Source organism: Mixophyes fleayi, chromosome 6, assembly GCF_038048845.1.
Source record: "Mixophyes fleayi isolate aMixFle1 chromosome 6, aMixFle1.hap1, whole genome shotgun sequence".
Lineage (NCBI taxonomy): Eukaryota > Metazoa > Chordata > Amphibia > Anura > Limnodynastidae > Mixophyes > Mixophyes fleayi.
Window position 1 is genome coordinate 211,207,123 of NC_134407.1, and position 24,348 is coordinate 211,231,470.

Here is a 24,348-nt window from a genome sequence, read left to right on the forward strand (position 1 = left end):
CCAACATGTGGCAGAGGTCCTCTCCAGACTACGGAAAAACTCGTTGTTCTGTAAATTGGAAAAATGTTCATTCGAGTTACCCCAGATTCCATTCTTGGGGTATATAGTTTCCGGAGTTGGCCTGAAGATGGATCCAGACAAAGTAAATGCTGTACTACATTGGCCTCAGCCAACTACTCTTCGTGCCATCCAGCGTTTTTTAGGTTTTGCCAATTACTATAGACGCTTCATTCAAGACTTTTCATCCATTGCATCTCCCATTGTGGCCCTAACTCGGAAAGGGGCTAATACTAAGCAATGGTCATCTGAGGCTCTCCAAGCCTTTCAAATCCTCAAAGAGTCCTTCTCGTCTGCTCCCATTCTGCGACAGCCTAATGTGACACTCCCCTTCTTCCTTGAAGTAGATGCCTCTAATGTGGGCTTAGGAGCTATTCTCTCCCAACGCTCGGAGCAACAAAAATTACATCCTTGTGCCTTCTACTCTCGGGGCCTTCTGCCCGCAGAGAAAAATTATACTATCGGGGACAAGGAGTTGCTGGCCATCAAAGCTGCATTAGAGGAATGGAGATACTTGTTGGAAGGAGCTCGCCATCCGGTGACGATCTTCACGGATCATAAGAACTTGTCATATTTGCAATCTGCTCAATGCTTGAACCCTCGTCAAGCAAGATGGTCTCTTTTCTTTTCCCGTTTTGAATTAATTATAACCTTCAAACCAGCCGCTAAGAACAAGAAAGCTGACGCTCTATCTCGAGCTTTTGTGACGTCCTCTGATGTAGAAGAGGTTCCCAACCATGCTATTCTAGACCCCAAATGTATTTCTCTGGCTGCTTCATCCACCAAAATGCTACCATTTGGGAAGACCCTTGTGCCTCCTACTCTGAGGAGGAAAATCCTTTCGTGGTTCCATGCCTCTCGTTTTTCTGGACACGCCGGTGAACACAAGACCTTTGAGATTCTCTCTCGTAGTTACTGGTGGCCTTCAATGAGGAGAGACGTCAAAGAGTTTGTTGCTTCCTGTGATTTATGTTCTCAGTTCAAATCCTCCCGCAGAACTCCAGCAGGGTTGCTGCGACCACTACCCATTCCGTCCAAGCCTTGGACCCATATTAGTATGGATTTCGTTACTGATTTGCCACCAAGTAAGAATCACAATACTATTTGGGTAGTGGTAGACAGATTTTCGAAGATGGCCCATTTCGTCCCTCTGTCCGGTTTACCTTCCTCGTCTACTCTGGCTGAACATTTCATTAAAGAAATCTTCCGCATCCATGGATGTCCGTCTGAGATTGTGTCGGATAGAGGAGTACAATTCGTTTCCAGATTCTGGCGGGCCCTTTGTAAAACCTTGGGCATACGATTAGCACTCTCATCTTCTTACCATCCACAATCTAACGGACAAACGGAACGAGTCAATCAAGATCTTGAGACCTTTATTAGGATGTTCTCTTCAGCCAACCAAGACAACTGGGTAGAATTGCTCCCTTGGGCTGAATTCGCCCATAACAACATGTACCATGAGTCATCATCCAAAACTCCATTCTTTGTGGTCTACGGTCACCATCCGTCTTTTCCGGAATTTCCTGCCCTCCCGCCCACCCAAGTTCCTGCTGTGGAGACTGCTTGTCAGACCTTCAAAAATATCTGGTCTCAGGTCAAAACCTGTTTAAAGAAGACATCTAACAAATATAAGTCTTTCGCAGATAAGAAGAGGCGGGCTATTCCACCACTAAAAATTGGAGATCGTGTCTGGTTATCTACCAAAAATATTCGTTTGAAGGTTCCATCTATGAAATTCGCCCCTCGTTTTATTGGTCCATATAGGATCATTCAAGTTATCAATCCAGTATGTGTTAAACTTCTTCTTCCTAAGAATCTTCGGATCTCCAATGCCTTCCATGTGTCCTTGCTCAAACCTCTCATCATCAACCGTTTCTCGACTCCTCCCTCAGCACCGCAGCCAGTTCAAGTTCATCAGGAGGAGGATTTCGAGATTACTGAGGTATTGGATGCAAAAATTTCGCGAGGAGTCCTCCGTTTCCTCGTTCATTGGAAGGGCTTTGGTCCTGAAGAGCGTTCATGGATCAAAGCTGAAGATCTTAATGCTCCTGCCCTTCTGAAGAAGTTTTATTCCAAAAATCCGGACAAGCCCGGTTCCAGGCGTTCTGTGCCCACCTTTAAAAGGGGGGGTACTGTCACTCACCGGACTGCGAGTGCTTCTTCCCGGACATTTAGGAACCGTGGCCGTCCTCCATCCTGAGGGACTGCGCATGCGCAGCCCTTTCCATACCTCCAGTGTATGTTCCTTTAACTAAATTGGCAGATCAGGCAACCTCCCTATATTAAGCACCTGTGGTCAACACCACGTTGCCTGATCTTGGAGTCTCATTCCCCATGAGTCTCTGAAGGTGTTCCTGTGTTTCCTCGTTTATTCAGCCCAGCTGATTCCTGTGGTTTCCAAACCACTTCTACCTCTGTGGTTTCCAAACCACTTCTACTACTGTGGTTCCCATACCACTTCTACCATCTACTGTGTCATCGTGACTGTGAGCTGATTCCTATCCGCTGCCTCCGTGCACTACAGTCTTCTAACCACTTCAACTCTACCATGTATTATTGGGACTGTTAGCTGATGCCTATCCGCTGCCTCCGTGCACTACAGTCTTTCATTCACATCCACTCACCTGTTCATGATTGTGACTGCTAGCTGATTCCTATCCGCTGCCTCCGTGCACTACAGTCTTCAACCTGCAACTCGTCTGTGTTTCATCATCGTGACTGCTAGCTGATTCCTATCCGCTGCCTCCGTGCACTACAGTCTTCAACCTGCAACTCGTCTGTGTTTCATCATCGTGACTGCTAGCTGATTCCTATCCGCTGCCTCCGTGCACTACAGTCTTCAACCTGCAACCCGTCTGTATTTCATCGTGACTGTTTGGCTGATTCCTATCCGCTGCCCCTGTGCGCTTCAGTCTTCAGTCCTTGTCAACTCTCCCGTGTTTCCTTGAGTCTGCTGCCACTATTGCTACCCGCTACTCTCCGTGACCAACTGTTCCAGTTCAACTCTGCTCCGGTGTCCCATCGTTACTGCACCTACTGGTTGCTATTGGCTACCTCCGTGTTCCCGCAGAGACCCGCTGCTGTTACTTCTCAGCGCTACTCATCCATCTACTACTGATCCGCTCTCCACGCCTTCCTGTGTTCCCTGCTGGTCTACCTACCTGTGCGCTGCACCTGCTAGACCACCGCTTCACCCATCCAGGGACTTTGGATCCTGCCGGCCTCCTGCCCTTCAGGTATCTCTGCACTCCTGTCTGACTGCCTTCTCCTGAACCACGTTCCTCGTGTATTACTACTTCCATATTGCCAGTGCTGCTAGTCATAGACTTTCCTGAGCATCTCATCATCTGCTATTTCCTGTTCCGTGATCACCCTGCTACCAGAGTACCATATTACCACCTATACTGCTCTGGTAAGCCTATCACCTGGTGATCCCTGGGTAAAGACTCCTAGTGCCCGTGACACCATCCAACTGCCTACCGACACTGCTGAACAATCCATCCAACTGCCTACCGACACTGCTGAACAATCCATCCAACTGCCTACCGACACTGCTGAACAATCCATCCAACTGCCTACCGACACTGCTGAACAATCCACCCAACTGCCTACCGACACTGCTGAACAATCCATTCAACTGCATACCGACACTGCTGAACAATCCATCCAACTGCCTACCGACACTGCTGAACAATCCACCCAACTGCCTACCGACACTGCTGAACAATCCATTCAACTGCCTACCGACACTGCTGAACAATCCATCCAACTGCCTACCGACACTGCTGAACAATCCATCCAACTGCCTACCGACACTGCTGAACAATCCACCCAACTGCCTACCGACACTGCTGAACAATCCATCCAACTGCATACCGACACTGCTGAACAATCCATTCAACTGCCTACCGACACTGCTGAACAATCCATTCAACTGCCTACCGACACTGCTGAAGACATCTACCATCCAACAAGGCGATCTCATCTAAGAATAGTCAATTCAGATAAAAGATTTTTGGAAACATTAGATCAATAATCTTTTATTTGCATCTTTAGTGGTATAATTTGTATCATTGCTTGGGTACATCCCTGTCATGAGGGCTGCCAGGGAGTTCGAGGTGTAAATTAGCAAATTAGGTACATTAAATTTCCTTCCCTCAGAGGACTTTGTGGCAGCTCTAATATATTGCTGCTAATAATGTTATATTTTTTCAGGAACAACTTGGGAAGTTGCTCAAAGACACATGAAGGAAGTAAGAGTCACATTAAATGCCTGGTGAGGTGCTCCATCTTCCTGTCTGTTCAGCTGAGCAAGGTGTTAATGTATTTGTGAGGGCTGCCAGGAGGAAAGGAAATGGACAGTAACTAATTTGCCCTTTTCGATTTTAAAGGCTGCCTTCGTATTATTTCAGATGAAGGGGTACCTGTTCCTTGGGTTTAGAGTGCTTTCTGTAAAGAACCTGTCATAAAACTGAACTTCACTTCGACCTACCACGTGCAAATGGAAAAGGTTAATCAGAACAGTTCCTCCTGACTTTCATTTGGTCAAAGTTCACAACTAACAGTCATCTCCAGTAATTTATTCATACAACTTTTTTTCCCTCTTTAATGTCTGTAGTTCTTTTCCTAATCTCCCAACTCCTGTTTCCACATCTTCAGGAGCTTCTGCTGTTGACACAAATATCTGAAATCCCCAAAATGTCTGGACTGTAGCTGCTAGTGCGCTGCTTGAAACTATTATCTTTGTAGTCATTCAGAACAGGAGATTAGCTTAAGCTCCCTGATAAAAAACAAAACTCAATAAATCCTAGATTCTAAGATGCTTTGTGGGAAATTGTTTTACATAGTAGATTAGAAATGCTACGGTCCAGAAGAGAAATCTTGTGTCAAAGCCTAGAAATGTCATATTCAGTATCACAAATCCAGATTAAGGGTGCCTGGAGCAACGTGCCACAATTGGCTTTGCCTCTCACCAGCTTCTTGGGCCCCCTCTGTATAGGCGAGTGCCAGTGCTCCCTCTTATTTTCACATCTATGAAAATGCAAAAAAAATAAAGGCACTTAAATTCTGTCATTGCGTATCGTACATGTGTGGTGTACTAGACTATTGATTTGAGATACATTTCCAGAATTGTACTAACGATATAACAGTACCTATGGAAAAGTTGGTGTGTTTTTTCTAATTTTGCCTTTTTTTCTCTATAGTGCACTTAAAATAAAAATGAATTGATTATACTTCAAAAAGAGAGCCCTATCTGTGTCAAACGAAAACTGTGACACTTATTAGGATACACAAAAACGTTTAAAATGTATTCTCAGTATAACCAATACACAGTGAAACTGTAAAATGTAGTCTGGTCATGAAAGTATGAACTATCCCCAGTCATGTAGAGCTTAACCATGGAATAATAGTCAGGTAGAAGGGAGCATTCTTACAATCTTGCTGAGAAGAGAGTATATCAAAGCTGCTACTTTTTAGAAAATGATATGAACTGAACCATGTACTTGCAGTACAGCAACATAGAAGACATTTCATTTATATGCATGACTGAAGTGAAATATGTTTTGTATAAGCCAGTGCTCATCATTCAGACAGTTAATTCAGACTTTTAATCATGAGGATCTCAACAAGCTAAAACTGACATGATCTTTATTACATAGTATTTGCTTCATAGTGCTAAAATTAAAGACTTTTTAATCTCATAGTTGGAAATTATATATTTATAACTGCGGAGAACCAATGAACTAGTTTAAAAAGCCTTTATTTAGAGCATTTTTCATATTTCATCTAAGAAATTTATACAGATCATGAGCGGTAATAAAGATTATTTTGCAGTCAAAGGTTTTTCCTTTTATTGACCACTATGTTGCATAAAAAGAAGACTTTGTTAAAAGGAAAAAGGAAATAAGTATCTTTATTTTAATTTATTTGCACATATCGTTAAATTGTTTTTGATTTATCCAAATTCTATCCTTAACAATTATTAAGTACATTTTTCTGTCCGTCATGTTTAACCTGCATTGTCCCCTGAAGCTAATCAGCAGACACAAGGGAGCCAATCCAGCAGGAAGCCAAGAGGCAGCAAGGTGGTTCTACTACCTCGGCCTGGTAACACCGCAGCCTGTAGCATTGGCAGCTAGTGGAGCCATAAGACTACAAGATACCCTATACAGAAATATCACTGCCAGGAACCTTTTTTTTTTTTTTTTTTTGTTATCCCAATGGTTATATCATCTAATCACAATGTATTTCCTCCCAACAGATTTTACAAAGGCTTCAAAAATAGCCGGAGAAACCCAGAGTCCTATTTCTTCACCAGGTTGTATGAATGCGGATCACAGTATTGTTATAAATTTAAAGACTGCAAAATACTCGTCGATGGATGAACAAAACACAATCAACTGTCTGGAGAATTTTACTAAGAAATCAACTTCGTATGAAGAAGGAAACCTCACTGATGCCGACATTTCTACACCCATAGATCATACACAATATACATCTACTCCTATTAAGGAAGACCCATTGTCATGTGCACAAGGAATCGTTACCAACATATATACACCCATAGATCATGCAGAATATACAGTTACTCATATTAAGGAGGAATCAGTCTCGTGTGAAGAAGAGAAACTCGCTGCTATTGATATTTATTCTCCTACTAATCATAGACAATATACATCTACCTATATTAAGGAGGAAGCAGTTTCAGGTGCAGAAGAAAAACTGAACAAGATTTATACACCCACAGATTATATACAATATACATCTACTTGTATTAAGAAGGAATCTGTCTCCTGTGAAGAAGAAAACATGTATAAACCCACATATCATACACAATATCAATCTAATAATAATGAGGAATTAGACTCAGGTGCAGAAGGAAATCTCACAGACATCTATATACCCACAGAACAGGCACAGTATATATCTGTTTATTCCAAAGAGCACAGTAAAAATAATCATGTGCATCAATCAGGAGAAAAAACATTTTTATGTTATGAATGTGGAAAGTGTTTTAGACGGAACTCTGAACTTGTTATACATCAGAGGATTCATACTGGAGAGAAGCCATATTCTTGCTCAGAATGTGGGAAATGTTTTACAACATACTCAAATCTTGCTCCACATCAGAGGATTCATACGGGAGAGAGACCATATTCTTGTTCTGAATGTGGGAAATGTTTTATCACTAATTCAAATCTTGCTCTCCATCAGAGGGTTCACACAGGTGAGAAACCATATTCTTGCTCTGAATGTGGGAAATGTTTCATCAGTAACTCACATCTTATCAGACATTGGAAAATTCACACAGGGGATAAACCACATTCTTGCTCTGTTTGTGGAAAATGTTTTATCAGCAACTCTGATCTTAAAAGACATGGCAAAATTCACCTTGCAGAGAAACCATATGCTAGCATTGATCATAGTGAATATTTTATTAGTAATTCAGGTCTTGATGAACTGCAGAGAATTCCCATAATAGAAGAAACAAATTCTTGGTCTGACTTTGTTAATTGTTTTACCACTAATTCACCTCTGAATAGCGATACGAGAATTCCCAGAGGTGAGAGGCCATATTCCTGCTCTGAATGTGGGAAATATTTTACTAGTAACTCAAACCTTTCTTTGCACAAAAGGATTCACACAGGAGAGAAACCATATTCTTGCTCTGATTGTGGGAAACGTTTTGTCAGTAACTCACATTTGATTAGACATCGAAGAATTCACACAGGTGAAAAACCATATTGTTGCTCTGAATGTGGGAAATGCTTCATTAACAACTCCGATCTTAAAAGACATAACAGAATTCACTTTGTAAAGAAAACCAATGCTGATATTGGCTTTGGGGAAAGTTTTCTCAATAACTCTGTTTAAAATAATTCACACAAGACAGAAATCATGTGACACAATTTGGGAAATAGCTTATTAACAAATGTAAGATTAGTCATACAGAATATAGACTGTAATGTCTTTGTAGACAGCAGAAATATTCTCATTGTGAATATGAGAAACGTTACATCAGTCAGTCAATCAAAAATTATATTCTTGCTCTGGATGAGGGAAAGAACAAATAAAGGTATTTTTTATTATATTACCAAGTAATTCAGACATCAGACTCAATTTTCTTACATATGTATATCCTTAAAGGGGTTTACGGATAAAACTAATCTTATAGTAGTTCTGGCAGCAACTGTAGGTTATCCATTGGTGGCGACCATAATCACCTATTCTGCAGAATGTAAAGCAATTATTTTACGCAAGAGATTATGGCAATGTCACTGAGGGACTCTCTTACACACATATACTAACACAGAAGTTCACGAGTCAGAGAATTCAGGATGTTGAAAAAACAACTCTGTTTTTTATAATAGGTAGGCAAAGTGTAGACCCATCTTCTATCATTAGGGGGAGCCCCCATAGTCCATTTCTTGACTTCTGAGTAAGCAAGGGATATGATGTCAGCTAAGGCACACTCTCTGTTAAGGATGGAGATCACTAGGGGACCTTCCGCTCTGTCTTAATCTACTCACAATATTTTCAGGTACATTTTATTTCACAGAATAATATACATATTGTTAATGATAATTGGCTTTGCACACAATCACTTTTAGCATACAACACCCCAAATGATTGACATCAGGGTAGGTACCAGCTTCTTTTCATGTAGACTGCGTTACCTTAGGAGTGCCACAATCTAAGCTGAGCTTCCTGTAAGGTCTCTTCCCAGATCTCCTTGGGCAGTACACACACACCCACTATGGGCTGCCCATACTCTTTATATAAAGCCAAACAAGGTTTACAACCGTGCCCTAAATTTAAATGGGGACTTGGATGACAGGCTTAGTAGTTAACACTTCTCCCTCACTGCACTGGGCTCATGAGTTCGATTCTTGACCATGGCCTTATCGGTGTAGAATTTGTAAGTTCTTCCCATGTTTGCGTGGGTTTCCTCCGGGTGCTCTGGTTTCCTTCCACGCTTTAAAAACATACCAGTAGGTTAATTGTCTGCTATTAAATTGACCTTAGTCTCTCTCGGTGTGTGTGTGTGTTACGGAATTTAGATTGTAAGCTCCAATAGGGCAGGGACCGATGTGAGTTCTTTGTACAGCACTGCAGAATTAGTGGCGCTATATAAATAGCTGCTGGTGATGATATAGACTGGACCAATCCTAGGGGTTATGTTAGCAGAATGGCCATTCTGAGAATTGAGGTAGACTGTATTGAGCCAGTAAATCAGAGCTGGAATTGACTGGGCCAATGCAGTCCATGTTTTCTTGTGGCGAGGTGATAGACCTTTTACCCTGTACGCATGAAAGCTCCCAACACAGTGATATCACATACTTGTGACTGGCACCAAGGAATAGCTGAGTGCATATAGATGGGATCTTAGGCAAAGGCTTAAGCATTTCTGATGTGCAAATAACTTTTTATATAGTCAAATTTCACTACTATCCAAATATTTTCACTAGCCATCCTTCCAAAGGAAGAAGCCTACTGTTTAAGCCAACAACTTGTTATGCACCTATACATTCAGGTACCCTGAATTACTAAGCAGTGCCTTTGATAGCTCATTCTAGATCCCTGGGTGTGCTGTTACTTCTGGTCCATTGAGCCTGTCTGACTGTTGCCTATTACCTGCCTGCCCTGACCTTGGTTTTGTATTTGGACTATATTGAAGAAAATATATTCCATTAGTAGCACAGTTTGCTGACTTGTCAGATCCATATTAACTGCTGAAGCCAACACGTGCTTACATCCAGAGAGAGAGACACACACAAGCATGAAAAGATTGATTTTACTAGCACAGAACCCGTTTATTAAATACAAAAAAATATTAATATCAGAACGACTTTGTTTTGTCACGTGTTTGTAGTATAAATGGGTGTAGTGTACTTCTTTTTGTTATGCATATGTACTTTTTTTTTTTTTTGTAGGATTTTGACCAAGCCAAACATTTGGTATGTGTTATAAGCCAGGTATGCTCCCAGAATAGACTTGGTAGTGTCCCATTACATTATTGAGCAAGTACAATACTATACAGTCTGCTGCGTGCAGTTCCAGAAGGTAGAAATGTGAATGAAGGTGCACGACTACTTTCCACACTAAGAAACACCTCAATGTGCAGAGAGGTAAATATCATCTCCAGAGGCATTCTGTGCAAAAGTACACTCACATCAAAGTCAAACTTACTAGCATATTAGTACAAGCTCTTTCATTGAAATAAACTTGTCATTCTCCTAAATGACTGCTCTGTCTATCCTTTTTTACAGCTTTAATTAACCCAGGGATATGGGGACTGCTTCTATTGCAGTAGACCGTTTTGCATGTGTGAAGCTTTTTATTACATTGCATAGAATGGATCTGGAAATATTCTTCTCCACCAAAGTGCAAGATATAGGTACGTTAAGGGGTCTATATAACAAGTGGTGAAGAGGCAGAACACTGGCAAAAAAGGTGGCCAACGGGGGAGCCTCACGGTGGAATGGGTGCCCCTTAGCCTATGGGCCTCCATTCCCTTAATCCGGGCCTGCATATGCAGGAACAGAACTGCAAAGAGTCGTCTCCAGATGGGACAGAATACGAAAATAGTTTGCCCAAGTAAGTAGGCCGTTTGCTGTCAAATAATACAAGTTTATGCGGGGAGTAGATATGTGTGATAGGATAATTGCTCACTACCCTCATTCAATCAAATATAGAAAATTTTACTATAGGATTGTCTTCCATCTTCTTAATGTTTCCATAGTAAACGCATGGATCCTTTTCAAAAATAGCGAGTAATCAAACATGAGTTTACTAAAATTCAAAGTGGGAATTGCAGCAACAGTAATTCTAATGGTCGAAAACACCAAAACAAGGGGAAGGGCTTCTACATCTAATGTGGAAACACCACCAATAAAAGCAAAAAGTTGGCAGAAGGTTGTACCTGAAATAAGATTGGATGGACTTCAACATTATCCAAAAAAATGAATCTTAAAAATCCTCCGCAATGCCAAACAAAAACTACCAGACACACACGCTATATTTGTTGAAAGGGTAAAGATTCAGTGTGTCCAGAACGTATTGGACTCATTTCATACTTAACAACCACCCAAAACCAACGTACACATAGACGCTCTGCTGCCTCATGTATGGCATTAGCCCATTTACCTTGTTCCCAGGAAGACTCCTCCCCATGGTCGAGTCTATCTACTCTCGCTTCTACAAACCAAAGCAGTGTCAGAATATATCAAGGAAAATCTTCAGTGATGCGTCATTTTCCTCTTTCGTCAAGGAAAAAAAGATGGTGGTCTCCGGCCTTGCATTCATTATAGTTACCTTAAATTGGTCACTATAGTTACCTTAAAATGATTTTCACCAAGTTAAATCTCCACGGAGCTTACAACCTAATCCCCATATGCAACGGGGACAATTGGAATACTGCCTTTAATACTTGAGACGGCCACTATAAGCATCTGGTGATGCAATTGGGTTGCATAATGCTTCCATATTATTCCAAAACGTCGGCAGTGAAACCTTCCAGGATCTATTATGTATACTTGCGTATCCTGATGACATTCTAATTTATGCAGGATATCTAGGGTGGATCCCCAAGCTAGAGCCGAATTCACAAAAAATAATAATTTTCACAAGACCTTATCTTCTACACATTTCTTCATTGTCTATGGCGTTTGCCCTTTACCTAAATTCTCATATGTTCCCTCAACTGAAGTTCCAATGGTGTTCTCTCTAATTTGGGATTTTACAAAGATTTGGGCTTGGATCAAAAAAACCTCCAAAGGTCGTTCATTCACTAAAATTTTTCTGCTGACAAAACGCAGCTTACAGTGCAGTCTCTGAAATCAATAGAGTCTGGCTGCCAACTGAAAACTACACATATATTGGTCCATATGAGATTCTACAAGTGATCAACCTAGTGGACTTCACGGTCCACTAGTACTTCGGTCCTAGTGGACCGTGGGTTTCCTCCGGGTGCTCCGGTTTCCTCCACACTCCAAAAAAAAACATATTGGTAGGTTAATTGTCTGCTAACAAATTGACCCTAGTCTGTGTGTCTGTGTTAGGCAATTTAGACTGTAAGCCCCAATGGGGCAGGGACTGATGTGAGTGAGTTCTCTGTACAGCGCTGCGGAATTAGTGGCGCTATATAAATAAATGGTGATGATGATCATCACAAAGATAGCATGGGCTCTCCCTGGGAATTTAGTAACCAGGCTCCTAATTTGCAGAGATAGCCTGAAGATTGATGGAATGGAAATGTTTCTGATTCCGAAAAATTGATTAATTTCTTCCTGATGGTATCGGGGCTACATGGGTTTTATATACTGCCATTATGTATAAAAAATATTTTCAAAATTTCAACCCATAATAATTATTAGTACAAAAATCTAAAACATAAAAAAATCCTTACTACAGATTGTGTATCCATGTGTTTTTTTTTAGAAAAATCTAAGGGAGTAAAAAATGACTTTCACCAGCAGAGCACTTTGTTTTTAAAATTAATTTGTCAAGTGTCAATGACTGCAGAGTGAGCATACTGTAACGAGATGCCTCATCAACCAATAGGCCAAGGGCACATGGATACCTCCACCGAAGATACCGGAGCTTGACGCAGAGGGGTCTGAAGCTTGGTGCGCACCCTCTTCTGCTCTCAGGGCCGGAGGTAGGCGTGGTAAGCATGGCGTGGGGCACCATGTTACAGAGGCGTTCCAGCTTGTCGAATGGCCCAGCCCTCTCGCATTTAAGGAGGTCTTAAGAAGTGCCTGCTCAGTGCAGCACAGGACGCTCCTACCTTTAGAATTCCTTCCTGATGAGAAACGCTCATGCCACGGTGTTCCTCAACCTGGACCGACCACCAACCCAACCACCAGCTTCTCCAGTCTGTACTTGTCAGCCGTCTTCACTGGACAATAGGGAGATGGTGGTTCCTAGTATGATTTATGCCAAATGAATAATCCTCATAAATGCTATAGGTTTTCAAAGCATTTTACTTACCATCCTAAAAATGTCAGGTTCCTCAAGATATTGCTGTATAATATTTTAATAATGATTAATGATTGTAAAGGAGAGTCCTGCTCACCCATTTCCCCCTTTATATATTATAATGTCATATTATTAATTTATGTTGCTATGACTGGATATGTATTTTATGTCTATTGTATGTTCTTAAATGTTGCACTGCTACTACTGATTAAACGTGTCCCACTGAGTAGCCTCCTGCTTAGCAGACATGCTGGTACCACACACCACTGGCTGCCTGCAACTGAGCTGAGGACTGGTGGAGGTCCATGGACAGCCCATGGTAAGTGAATGGAGTTTAAAAAGACAAAGGTGACAGGATTGTGCTTGTGTGGACATCGAAGCCTCTGTAGACTGTGCTTTATTTGTGGACCAAATAAAAGCAGGAGGATACTGAGCACAGTCCCTACCATATTTGTAGAGTAGTGAAACGCATGGCTCAGCAGCCGGGATTGCGCATTGAAAGGACTGACACAAAGACCCTAGTGAGGTATAGGAATGTGTAGCTCACAGTGTAGTGAACCCGCTATTGTTGCACATAGCATATTTGCTATTATTTTATGTACTGTGTTTTATACATATAATAAAAGGCTGCATCTTTCATCTATTTTCCTAGATTGTTTTATTTAACCCGTGTTGATGTACTGTGCCGACCTACAGGCAGATCAGTTGGCTAGCAGGCCGAACAGGGCTACACATTACCCCAGTATCCTCACACATACACAATGCATAAGCATAGTGCAACACAGTTGCAAAGTAATTTACAAAGCATACACAATTGTAGACATTCCCTTAACTAATGAGATACACTCATACGCAAATCTTTGTAAACAAAATAAATGTTTACATACCTATACAGAAGCGCTCCAGTCTGTAGGAAAACCTGACACAAACAAGTGTGCGCTCAATAATCTAAAGCTGGGTACACACTACGCGGTTTTCGTCCAATAATCGGCTCAACCAGCCGACATACGACCGCTCGTTCAAAAGTCGGGTGAGTGTGTGTAGTGACACGATGGTCGAAAGTCTGCCCAAATGGACAATTGTCGCCTCATTTGCTTGGTCGTACCGTTAAATATTTTCGTTCCAATCTCTTTTCCGCTGTGTAGTGTGTATAAACTTCCGATGTTGCTTCAGTGAGTACGAAATTGCAATCATTGCTCACGACAACATGGCTGTAAAATGTCGCTAAAGAGACGTCCGCTCTTCCCTTTATCGTCTTAAACAAGGCTAGTGTGTATGCAGTCCATGGACCGAGCGATGGGACCATCGATCGCATGTAAAATTAATCGGCATAAAAAGTTGGTGAAAAATTCTGTTGTGTCTTAGCATAGCTGTGCTCAATAAACACAGTGGTCTCAGCTGTGCAGGTTCTCACCTAATCAGAGGTGATGGTGACGCTTGTCATCATTATCAGCGTGTATTTGCACCAGCCCTGAGGGTGGCAATGAGAGGTATGAGGGGACAATAAGAGAGATATGAGAGGACAAAGAGATAAATATGAGGGAGATATGAAGGGCCAATGAGAGAGATATGAGGGTGGCAAAAGAGATATGAGGGGGCAGTGAGAGATATGAGGGGGCAGTGAGAGAGATGAGGGTGGCAGTGAGAGATATGAGGGTGCAGTGAGAGAGATGAGGGGGCAGTGAGAGAGATGAGGGGGCAGTGAGAGAGATATGAGGGTGCAGTGAGAGATATGAGGGTGGCAGTGAGAGAGATGAGGGGGCAATGAGAGAGATGAGGGTGGCAGTGAGAGAGATGGGGCAATGAGAGAGATGAGGGTGGCAGTGAGAGAGATGAGGGTGGCAGTGAGAGAGATGAGGGTGGCAGTGAGAGAGATGAGGGTGCAGTGAGAGAGATATGAGGGTGCAGTGAGAGATATGAGGGGGCAGTGAGAGAGATGAGGGTGGCAGTGAGAGAGATATGAGGGTGCAGTGAGATATGAGGGTGCAGTGAGAGAGATGAGGGGGCAGTGAGAGAGATGAGGGTGGCAGTGAGAGATATGAGGGTGCAGTGAGAGATATGAGGGGGCAGTGAGAGAGATGAGGGTGCAGTGAGAGAGATGAGGGGGCAGTGAGAGAGATGAGGGTGGCAGTGAGAGATATGAGGGGGCAGTGAGAGATATGAGGGTGCAGTGAGAGATATGAGGGGGCAGTGAGAGAGATGAGGGGGCAGTGAGAGAGATGAGGGTGGCAGTGAGAGATATGAGGGGGCAGTGAGAGATATGAGGGTGCAGTGAGAGAGATGAGGTGACAATGAGAGAGATGAGGGTGGCAGTGAGAGAGATGAGGTGACAATGAGAGAGAGAGAGATGAGGGTGGCAGTGAGAGATATGAGGGTGCAGTGAGAGAGATGAGGGGGCAATGAGAGAGATGAGGTGACAATGAGAGAGAGATGAGGTGACAATGAGAGAGAGAGATGAGGGTGCAGTGAGAGAGATGAGGTGACAATGAGAGAGGTGAGGGGGCAATGATAGAGATAGCACAGCATAGTATATATTAGTACACTTGTAATTCAGTTGGGTTGTGCTCTACTTGTACGTGTTAGTACCTATTTGTGGCTCTTCAACTTTTTTACCGAAAACCACTGAAACAAAATATTAAACCTTTTATAATAAATGGAAACTAACCTCAAAAGATTTCTTGCCTTGCATAGTGTAATGCATATGCTAGAAGTAGTTATACTTTCTTTTTCACTGCTGGCTATAAGAAAACTTAAGGAGTTTTGTCTGCCATTCCACACCAGTGCTCTGTAAGAAGGAGTATCGCTTCATGTTGGGGGGGTCAGTGGTGCACCCCCTCCCTCTACTAAAAAAGCTTTGAATTAGCGCACACACCAGTGGCTGGAACACCAGTCACCTGCCTGCGGTGGTGAGAGAAGACAATGACATACCTCCCGACCTCCCAGCAGTGGCAAATATGATGATATAATGTAATGCATAGTGACACATCCACATTCATAGTGCAATACATATATTGTAGAGATACAAATTCTGTACAATATATGGTTACTTTACAAATTTAAAGAACTAGTGTGGTTGTGTCACTGGAGCAATGCATTATGGGAGTTGTATTTTGGAGCCTATCATTGTGGCCCATAGTGATGCGACTAGACGAATACTCTTCCTGTACTAATCACAACTAGCAGGATTAGATCATCAAGAGTGGAGCTCACCGTGACCGGGACTGAATAACTACAATCAAGGATGAGAAAGAAAAAGAGCACAATCTGACCAGTGGAACGCACAGCCCGGAAGTCTGGTGGACCGCACAACCCGGAAGTGAAATGCAACTTCCTGCTCTGCTCATTTAGTAACAAGAAGAAGGAGCTGATATATGTCCATTGTCCTCATTGAGAGTGACTGCGGGTAAATCATTTTTGCACAGGGTCCATTCATTATACAGCAGGAGCGGATACAGAATATACATACAGAGAGGTAGTAGTCTCTGGGGTCATGGGATCAGTATAAATAAATGAAGATGATGATGTATAATCAGAGGCATGAGGCTCTGGGATCTTACAATGGGAGTATTGGATACATTAGTTGTGTGTCATGTGATCAGAGTATAATCAGATATATGGGTCTCTGGAATAATATAATGGGGATGGGGATGTTGGATATACTCTGCATCATGTGAGAAGAGTATATTCAAAGCTAAAGGGCTCTGGGGTCATGTAATTGGGAAGGGGGGGGGGGGGGTGCATTGAATAAATTAGTTTTGTGTCATGTGATTAGAGTATAGGAGGATATTGGATTATGCAGTTAGTTGTGTTTTAGTCTGAGAAATTTAAGTATTGGTATAATAGGAGCTGGTAGATGATATGCTATACAAAGACTAGACATCCCTAACACAGTTTATATTAAATTACTTACAGACATAGAAAATTTATATGACTGTGTTGTTTGTTTATTTGCTTCATTTTTTTTTAGTTGTTTAGCCCTTTATTGACCTGAGGTACTTTGCAGCTATGTGACCAGTTACATATTGGCCATCTTGCTATGTGATCTGTTGGTGCTCTTAAACTAATAGTCTTTAGGTCTGAAGAGATACTGGGGGACGCTACAAGCAAATGTGTGTGTATTTGTATGTATGTATGTATGTATGTATATATTAAACTCAAAGTAATTTACAGTAGCTCTTTTCCTTCATACACTGCACAAAAGTTACATTATATCCACATGTAGTGATGTTTATTATTTATTCACAAATTTGTGGAACAGGAATTTTACCAGAGGTCACATGAATATCTAATACTGAAAGAGGCCTGTATCGATGATATGACTGAGTCGCTAAAAATGGGCAAGGACAGGAATCTCATATCTGAGAAGATATTAAATTTCACCCTGGAGATTATCTACCTGCTGACTGGAGAGGTGAGGGATTCTGGGAATGTCAGTGACCTAAATATTATTTCATCGAAGCTTCAAGTGGGCGACATGTTGTTATTATGGGATATAAATTCAATTCTCAGTAAAGTAATGTGTATTTGTCTTTCAAAACTCAGTATTATACAGATGTGAATAAGACATCTGGTGAACGTGTGACACCCAGCAAGCATCCCTGTGCGTCAGGAGGATTGAGCAGGACCCAGAGCCCCATCATGGAACCTCCACCTCACTCACTGATACATGAGAGAAACAATGACCAGAGGATTCTAGAACTCACCAACAAGATCATTCAGCTGCTGACTGGAGAGGTGACTGCTGGGAATGGGACATTATACAGTAACACCAGGGGATGTGTCTGGGTGATGACTGTATCATTGTGTGTGTCAGGTTCCTATAAGGTGTGAGGATGTCACTGTCTATTTCTCCATGGAGGAGTGGGAGTATTTAGAAGGACACAAGGATCTGTACAAGGACGTGATGATGGAGAATCACCAGCCCCTCACATCACTGGGTAAGAGGAGGTTTAATCATAGTCTGCATGTTTAGCATATGTTCTCACAACAATGGGATCAGAAATTTTCTCAACACTATGGTGTCAGCAGTAATTGTTGAGGTGTATGTTGGCCACACATGGTGCATTGAGGTCTCTCAGCCCGATTACTGAATGATCACATGAATATATATGGATGGCCAAACCTTGTTGCGATATTGCTCCATTTTCCAGATTGGTATCACATCTGTTTCTCCCCAGTGTTATGGCATGGAGCCAGTTCTAAGGGGACCCATAAATATAAGAAATAGTGATCTATCGATTACCGAACTTAGTTCCTCTAGCACGCCAGAGTGTATGAAAGTTGTGTGGATCTTATTTGAGACAGTGCTAGGCTGTTCTTCCACTCTTCCTATCACCTTCAAGTAACGAGCAATTGTAGCCAATTATCCTAATTCTGGTGAGGCAATCCCAATTTTGTGTGACTGTACTACTTAGTCAGAACTTTGTTCCAACTGCAAGGACAGTTGAGTGAATATCCTGCTTCGCACTGTACTGTTTGCATCTTACTGTAGTGCATGCCACTTGCCCTTAACGAGCATTACAGTGTGAAGTGGGACATACTTCCCAACTATCGTTGCAGTTGGGGCAAAGTTCTGACTGAGCGGATAGTCACACAAAATCAGGACTGCCCCACCAGAATCAGGACAGTTGGCAGACTCCCCTCTCTTTTCTACCTGCTCTTGCAGCTTTTATTACCTGCGGCAGTTGTTGTTTTAAGCTCATTTGGTGCTCGTCTGGATCCTGAAATGTTGGGGCCCTGGTTGGAAAAAAGGGATAGGTACATAAAATATGAAAAGCTTAGCAGTGAGTGAACCATTTAGATCTCCCTCCCTCCAACCACCCCTGACGTTCAATCAATTGCGCCTATGTTAATTAATTAGGCTTCTCTGCCTGAATCCAGCCCTGACAAGAAACTGTTGACATTCACATTTAATAAATTGATTTATTTCCTCCAAATTAGACCCAACATTAAATTAATAGCATATTGACAATTAGTAATTAGCGCTCCTTCTCTCTAAATTCCTCATTAAATTAATAATCCCCAAACCACCCAAGCATATATTGAATAATGCTATCACACCACCTTAATTTAATAGTCATTAAAGTCCCCAACATCAAATAAATTGCCCCCTTCCACCAATAATTTAATATTTCCCATTCATTAAATGATTATCACCCACCCTCATTAAATTAATACCCAACCTCCAACCCTATTACAGTAAGAGCCCTCCTCCCGCATACTTACCTTCTACCATCTGGCTCTGTAGATGTCAGAGTCCTGCCTCTCTTCTTTCCTTCACTATGTCATGCTGCAAACCCCATGATAGAGGGGGCGGGACGTATGCTGTAGAAAGGAGGATCAGAATGGAACTCTAGATTCGCAGCAGGTATGGCTGGTCCAGGTTGTCAGTGAGTCATTGACAGAGGGGGATTTTCTGGGCAACTGGAAACCCCCCTAAGTGTGTGCCTACTTGTTTAGGCCTAATACACTGCACCCTGCATTAGACAAGTAACAATTAATGGTGTGCATAGGCTATTGCTAAACAACCAAATTTGTACTTTTTCCTCCTTTCTGAATATAGCCAAAAACATATTAAAAAAAACAAAAACACTTTATCTTCTATCATTTATTTTCCTAGTCGATCTTTCAGCTTCAGTCTGTGCTAACCTGATTTCCATGTCTTGCTACATCCTCTATATTTCCTTAGTACATTTTTGGTTACTTCTATGTTTAACACTTTAAATGCTCTGGCTTTTTATTTTATTACCTCCATTGCTTTCTTATTTAACTTTAAAGTTGATGGATAGTGGAATATATCTAAAGTAACACACTAATATAAGAAACACCATAGACAGTACAAGTCCCATCATAGATTTGAAAATACTAACATATGGTGTAAACTTACCAATGTAACTCTTTGGACCTGTGGATACAGAGCAGTGTGTTCTAATTGTAATCAGTAATGTGACAAATCTGTTTAATATTATGGGCCAGATAGCTCTTATCATAGACCGGTGATTGCTTTGTTACTATGTATAGCCACATACCAGGGCAGCATGGTGGCAGAGTGGTCAGCACTGATTTAATGAGTTTTATTCCGACCAGGGCCCTGTCTGTGTGGAGTTTGTATGTTCTCCCCGTGTTTACGTTGGTTCCCTCCAGGTGATCTGGTTTCACCGCACAGATTTGTCTGCTTTCTGTTATTTTCCTGAACTATTGTGGACCTGGCCATGTCTCTAATAACAACACATCACACCTCCAATAATGACATACACATACCTTGCTATTAGGCCACACACCCAATCTATTGTATTGTGAGAGCCATGAGTTGTCTTGATATATAGTGTAACCCAGGCTGTCTCGGGTTTTATTTTATTATTCTTATTTATTGTTTTAGAGAGGGCGCTGTGTGTGGTAAGTGTTTTGTCCCTGTCACTCCTATGGCTGTCGTTGTAAATGTGTTCCAAAGCGTGACACACGTTACACTGTGTAATAAAAAGATAAGGAGCAATGGACCCCTCCCCAAATCCTTGGCCAGCGCTAGAGTGAGACAGGATGGGCGGGTTTCCACTATCACAGGTCCCCCTACTATAGCGGAGAAAAAACACGCCCGCGCTCGGTATATCCCATATTGTATGTGGTACCAGCTGCGTGGCAATATAAATGCCCATATATGTATACAAAACAAAAAGACAGTTGTCAGCGCTTATCCTTTACATTCCATATCTGTGTGTATCTAGCAAAATTAATATATGAGGTATTAGTTCATATTTTGATCACAACATTTAAGCCTGCATCCCAACGTCAAGGGAACCTCATTATATGCAGGTCCTACACTGACCTATATGCTTTAAACACCATCAAAATGCAGTTAAAATCAGATGCACTCACCTCCCAGGTATAGGGGTTTACATCTAGCAAGGGCTGGCTTGTGAGCCACACCCAAATATGCCTTAAATAGACTTGATGGACAACTGCTATGACAATAAGGCAATATTTTGAAACAAAACCAGAGAAAAAACAAGCCTGCGCTCAGTATATCCCATATTGTATATGGTACCAGCTGCGTGGCAATATACATGCCCATATATGTATACAAAACAAAAAGACAGTTGTCAGCGCTTATCCTTTACACTGCATATCTGTGTGTGTCTAGCAAAAGGAAAACATGAGGTATTAGTTCACATTTTGATCAAAACATTTAAGCCCCCTACTATAGGCCTGGCCAACCTATGCTCTCTAGCTGTTGTGAAACTACATGCCCCAGCATGCTTTGCCAGTAGATAGTCAGCTGATAGCTGACAGGGCATGCTGGGACTTGTAGTTTCACAACACTTGGAGAGCCACAGGTTGGGGGGGGGGTGTTTCGCATTTGGGGCGCATATGCGTTCCAAATGCCGTTGAAGGAAGCCGCTTGGACACAGCTACACTGGTCGCTCGACCCAAGCTACGAGAACCACCCGGCCATCAACCTCTCACCACCCAGACCCTCCATTAAGGAAGGCAACCAATTTAAACAAACTGCTCTTATAAGAGCAACAGAGCAAATTAGACATTGGCGCACCTCCAAAACTACACACCACATTTGAGGCCCAGCACCCATCTAATTATGCACTCGCCAATACACATAGAATACTATTACCATATTATATCACGCATAGCCACATAATTAAGCCTCTACCCCACCCCCAGATTCAATAAGACATCCCCATCTGTGCAAGCACTGCTCACGAATCATAAACACATTATAATCCTATCACTTTTACCACCTACTGCTAACAAGCCACGAGCTACATTAATTGAGCTATAAACACAGAGCCATAGACATTGCTTCCACAACTATGAGCTATATCCACTGAGCTATAAACATAGAGCTATAAACAATCCTGCCCGCAACAACCCCCAGGGCTATAAACCACTAACAGCAGCAAATAGCGGTACCACCACCACAAACAATATACACTGCATTAGAGCTATAATCGAAGCAAAAGAGCTATAACGTCAAAAACTGCAAAATAAGCTATAATCAACTGCTAAATTCAATAGCATCTAAGTATATTGTCTGTACCGATTATACTGTTTTTTTCCCACTCCCCTACTCTTCTCCCTCTCCCACACCCCTCTCTATTTGCACCCCAGGTTGCGCCACAGTAGAAACAACGGAACAACCAACAACGAGCTCGGGAACTGGAATACCCGGATCATCCGTAACGGCAGCAACAACCCTCAAGACACACATATCAAGCGCAGACGTCCAAGGTAAACTCCCTAGAAAGTGTTTCCGCCACCTACTTCCAAACCTTGAGGTTATCATAATGAGCCTGCATTCACTTTCATCTAGCCCACTATGTAAGCAGGAACAAAGCTTGTATCTCTTAAAAATGCTACCCGTCTGAAGCCGCTTCTACCATTATACATGTCAGTATGTTTCATATATGTACAGGATTTACTTAAACTCATTATTTAAGTGAAGGCAATATGCTGTTAGCACCTAGAGAATTAAATCACTCACAGTGGTATACTTACTAAACTGTGGGTTTGAAAAGGTGGAGATGTTGCCTATAGCAACCAATCAGATTCTAGCTGTCATTTATTTATTGCATTCTATTAATGACAGCTAGAATCTGATTGGTTGCTATAGGCAACATTTCCACTTTTCACACCTGCAGTTTAGTAAATACACCCCACAGAGTGTTTTTTTTATTTTGCGCCACTGATGTTAGATAAAAGCTGAATAGTTGTCATTGGTAAACCAATATCGTAATATCCTCAACATTTCCTTTATCAATATATTTTATAAGAGGTGCTGTTGGAGTCTGATGAATATACTAATAAAACTTTAAAGATGCATTCAGTTGTGGGCCGCCTCCTACTTCAAGAGAACACCGCCCAGTCTGACATCACATTGCAGTTGTGGCGACATACGTTGTTCTGATTGGCTTTGTCTAAGGCTAAAAAAGTACATTCTATTCTGATTGGTCATTGTAGAATGTAAAGAGGGCACAGAGAGCAGCAGCCGTTAGTGAAATATTTTGGCTGCCTATTACACACACTGGGGAGCAATACATAAGTAAAAGCCCCTGTGAGGAAGAATTTACCTGTAAAGGGAAAATACATTGTAAGCAGTAGATCAGATAGAGAATAATTGAGGTGACCTATGTATTATAGGTCAATGCCCGTGTTGGGAACTGTTCTTTTAAATACGTTGAATGTTGGGACTGATTTAAAAAGGTTCTTTCACAGTCAGAGAAAAGTACATTAATTAAATATAAAATCAGAGAAGTGATTTTGTAAATATAAGATATTAAAAAGAAGACAGTGGGTAAGCGGCAAAGACCACGGCTAGTAGCTGAATATTTTGGTATTCAATGGCTGAGTACAGTAAAGTAAATCCTCATTTTATAGCCGTGGATAATACCTGCACACCACGTGTAAAGGCAAAGAACTAACACATTTGGAAGGTTATACACCCATGTAGTTTCCACTCCATTAATTTCCCTAGTTTATGGATACTGCCTATATGGGCCTGAGTCATTAAGGAACGTAAATGCAGGGTTTTTGCGTATCCAATGAAAAATCAGTCTGCACATGCTCAGAACCAATGACTTAGGAATGAAAAAAACAGTTACTACAGCCTGCGATTTAGGGGAATGAGAGGATTCATGTAGACATGCCCTGGCATCCGTGGGTATGTTGGTGCTTTTATTACCCCACACCCAGAGGTAAGAGCCCTTACGCTTTCATCACGGAGACCCGACAGGCACAGTCTAGTCCTGGTTGTAGTAAAATCAGGAGGACCCTTCCCTTTTTGTCACCCAGATTTTGCTACTACCAGCCTAAGCTGGCAGCGCTAGAGTTAATCTGTTTCGGAAGGGATGGGTGGGGGGGAAGGAGGTAGCACACTTTTAAAAAAAAAATTATTCATTTTAATACTGTATTGTGTGCCGGCGGGTCCGTCATCTGTAATGCCGCTGGATTTGCCATCTGATGCTGCAGGGAATTGAATGTATCCTGCAGTTTCTTGAGTACTAGAACAGAGTAAAAAAAACACATGTAATCAATAAGGAGCGTATCTTGAGATCAGCTCCTAGTTGACTACAGGAGTATGCAGAGCCGATTTGTATGGGGATTTACTACTACCTGCATTTACGTGCCTTAATGACTTAGGCCTTATGTGTATTACTGTTACGGGGGCCACAATTTTTATTGTATTTCTTCTCCACATTTTTTCTTATTTTATTTCTTAACCAGGGTAGATGCTAAAGTAGTTATATGAGACCCCTCATTATAGAGATCCCTATTGCCAATATGAATAGGTGCCATGTA

The 24,348-nt window shown here is 41.9% G+C and overlaps 1 protein-coding gene across 1 annotated transcript in view; it reads left to right on the top strand.

Annotated features, from left to right (window-relative positions):
* LOC142095455 (uncharacterized) overlaps positions 1-24,348 on the top strand; it is a 46,762-nt gene that overhangs the window by 16,354 nt on the left and 6,060 nt on the right. The window contains exons 4-8 of the mRNA XM_075178401.1: positions 6,323-7,929; positions 17,300-17,452; positions 17,584-17,775; positions 17,855-17,978; positions 22,162-22,281. Coding sequence (XP_075034502.1) covers positions 6,323-7,929; positions 17,300-17,452; positions 17,584-17,775; positions 17,855-17,978; positions 22,162-22,281 — 2,196 coding nt within the window. The remainder of the gene's footprint in view (positions 1-6,322; positions 7,930-17,299; positions 17,453-17,583; positions 17,776-17,854; positions 17,979-22,161; positions 22,282-24,348) is intronic.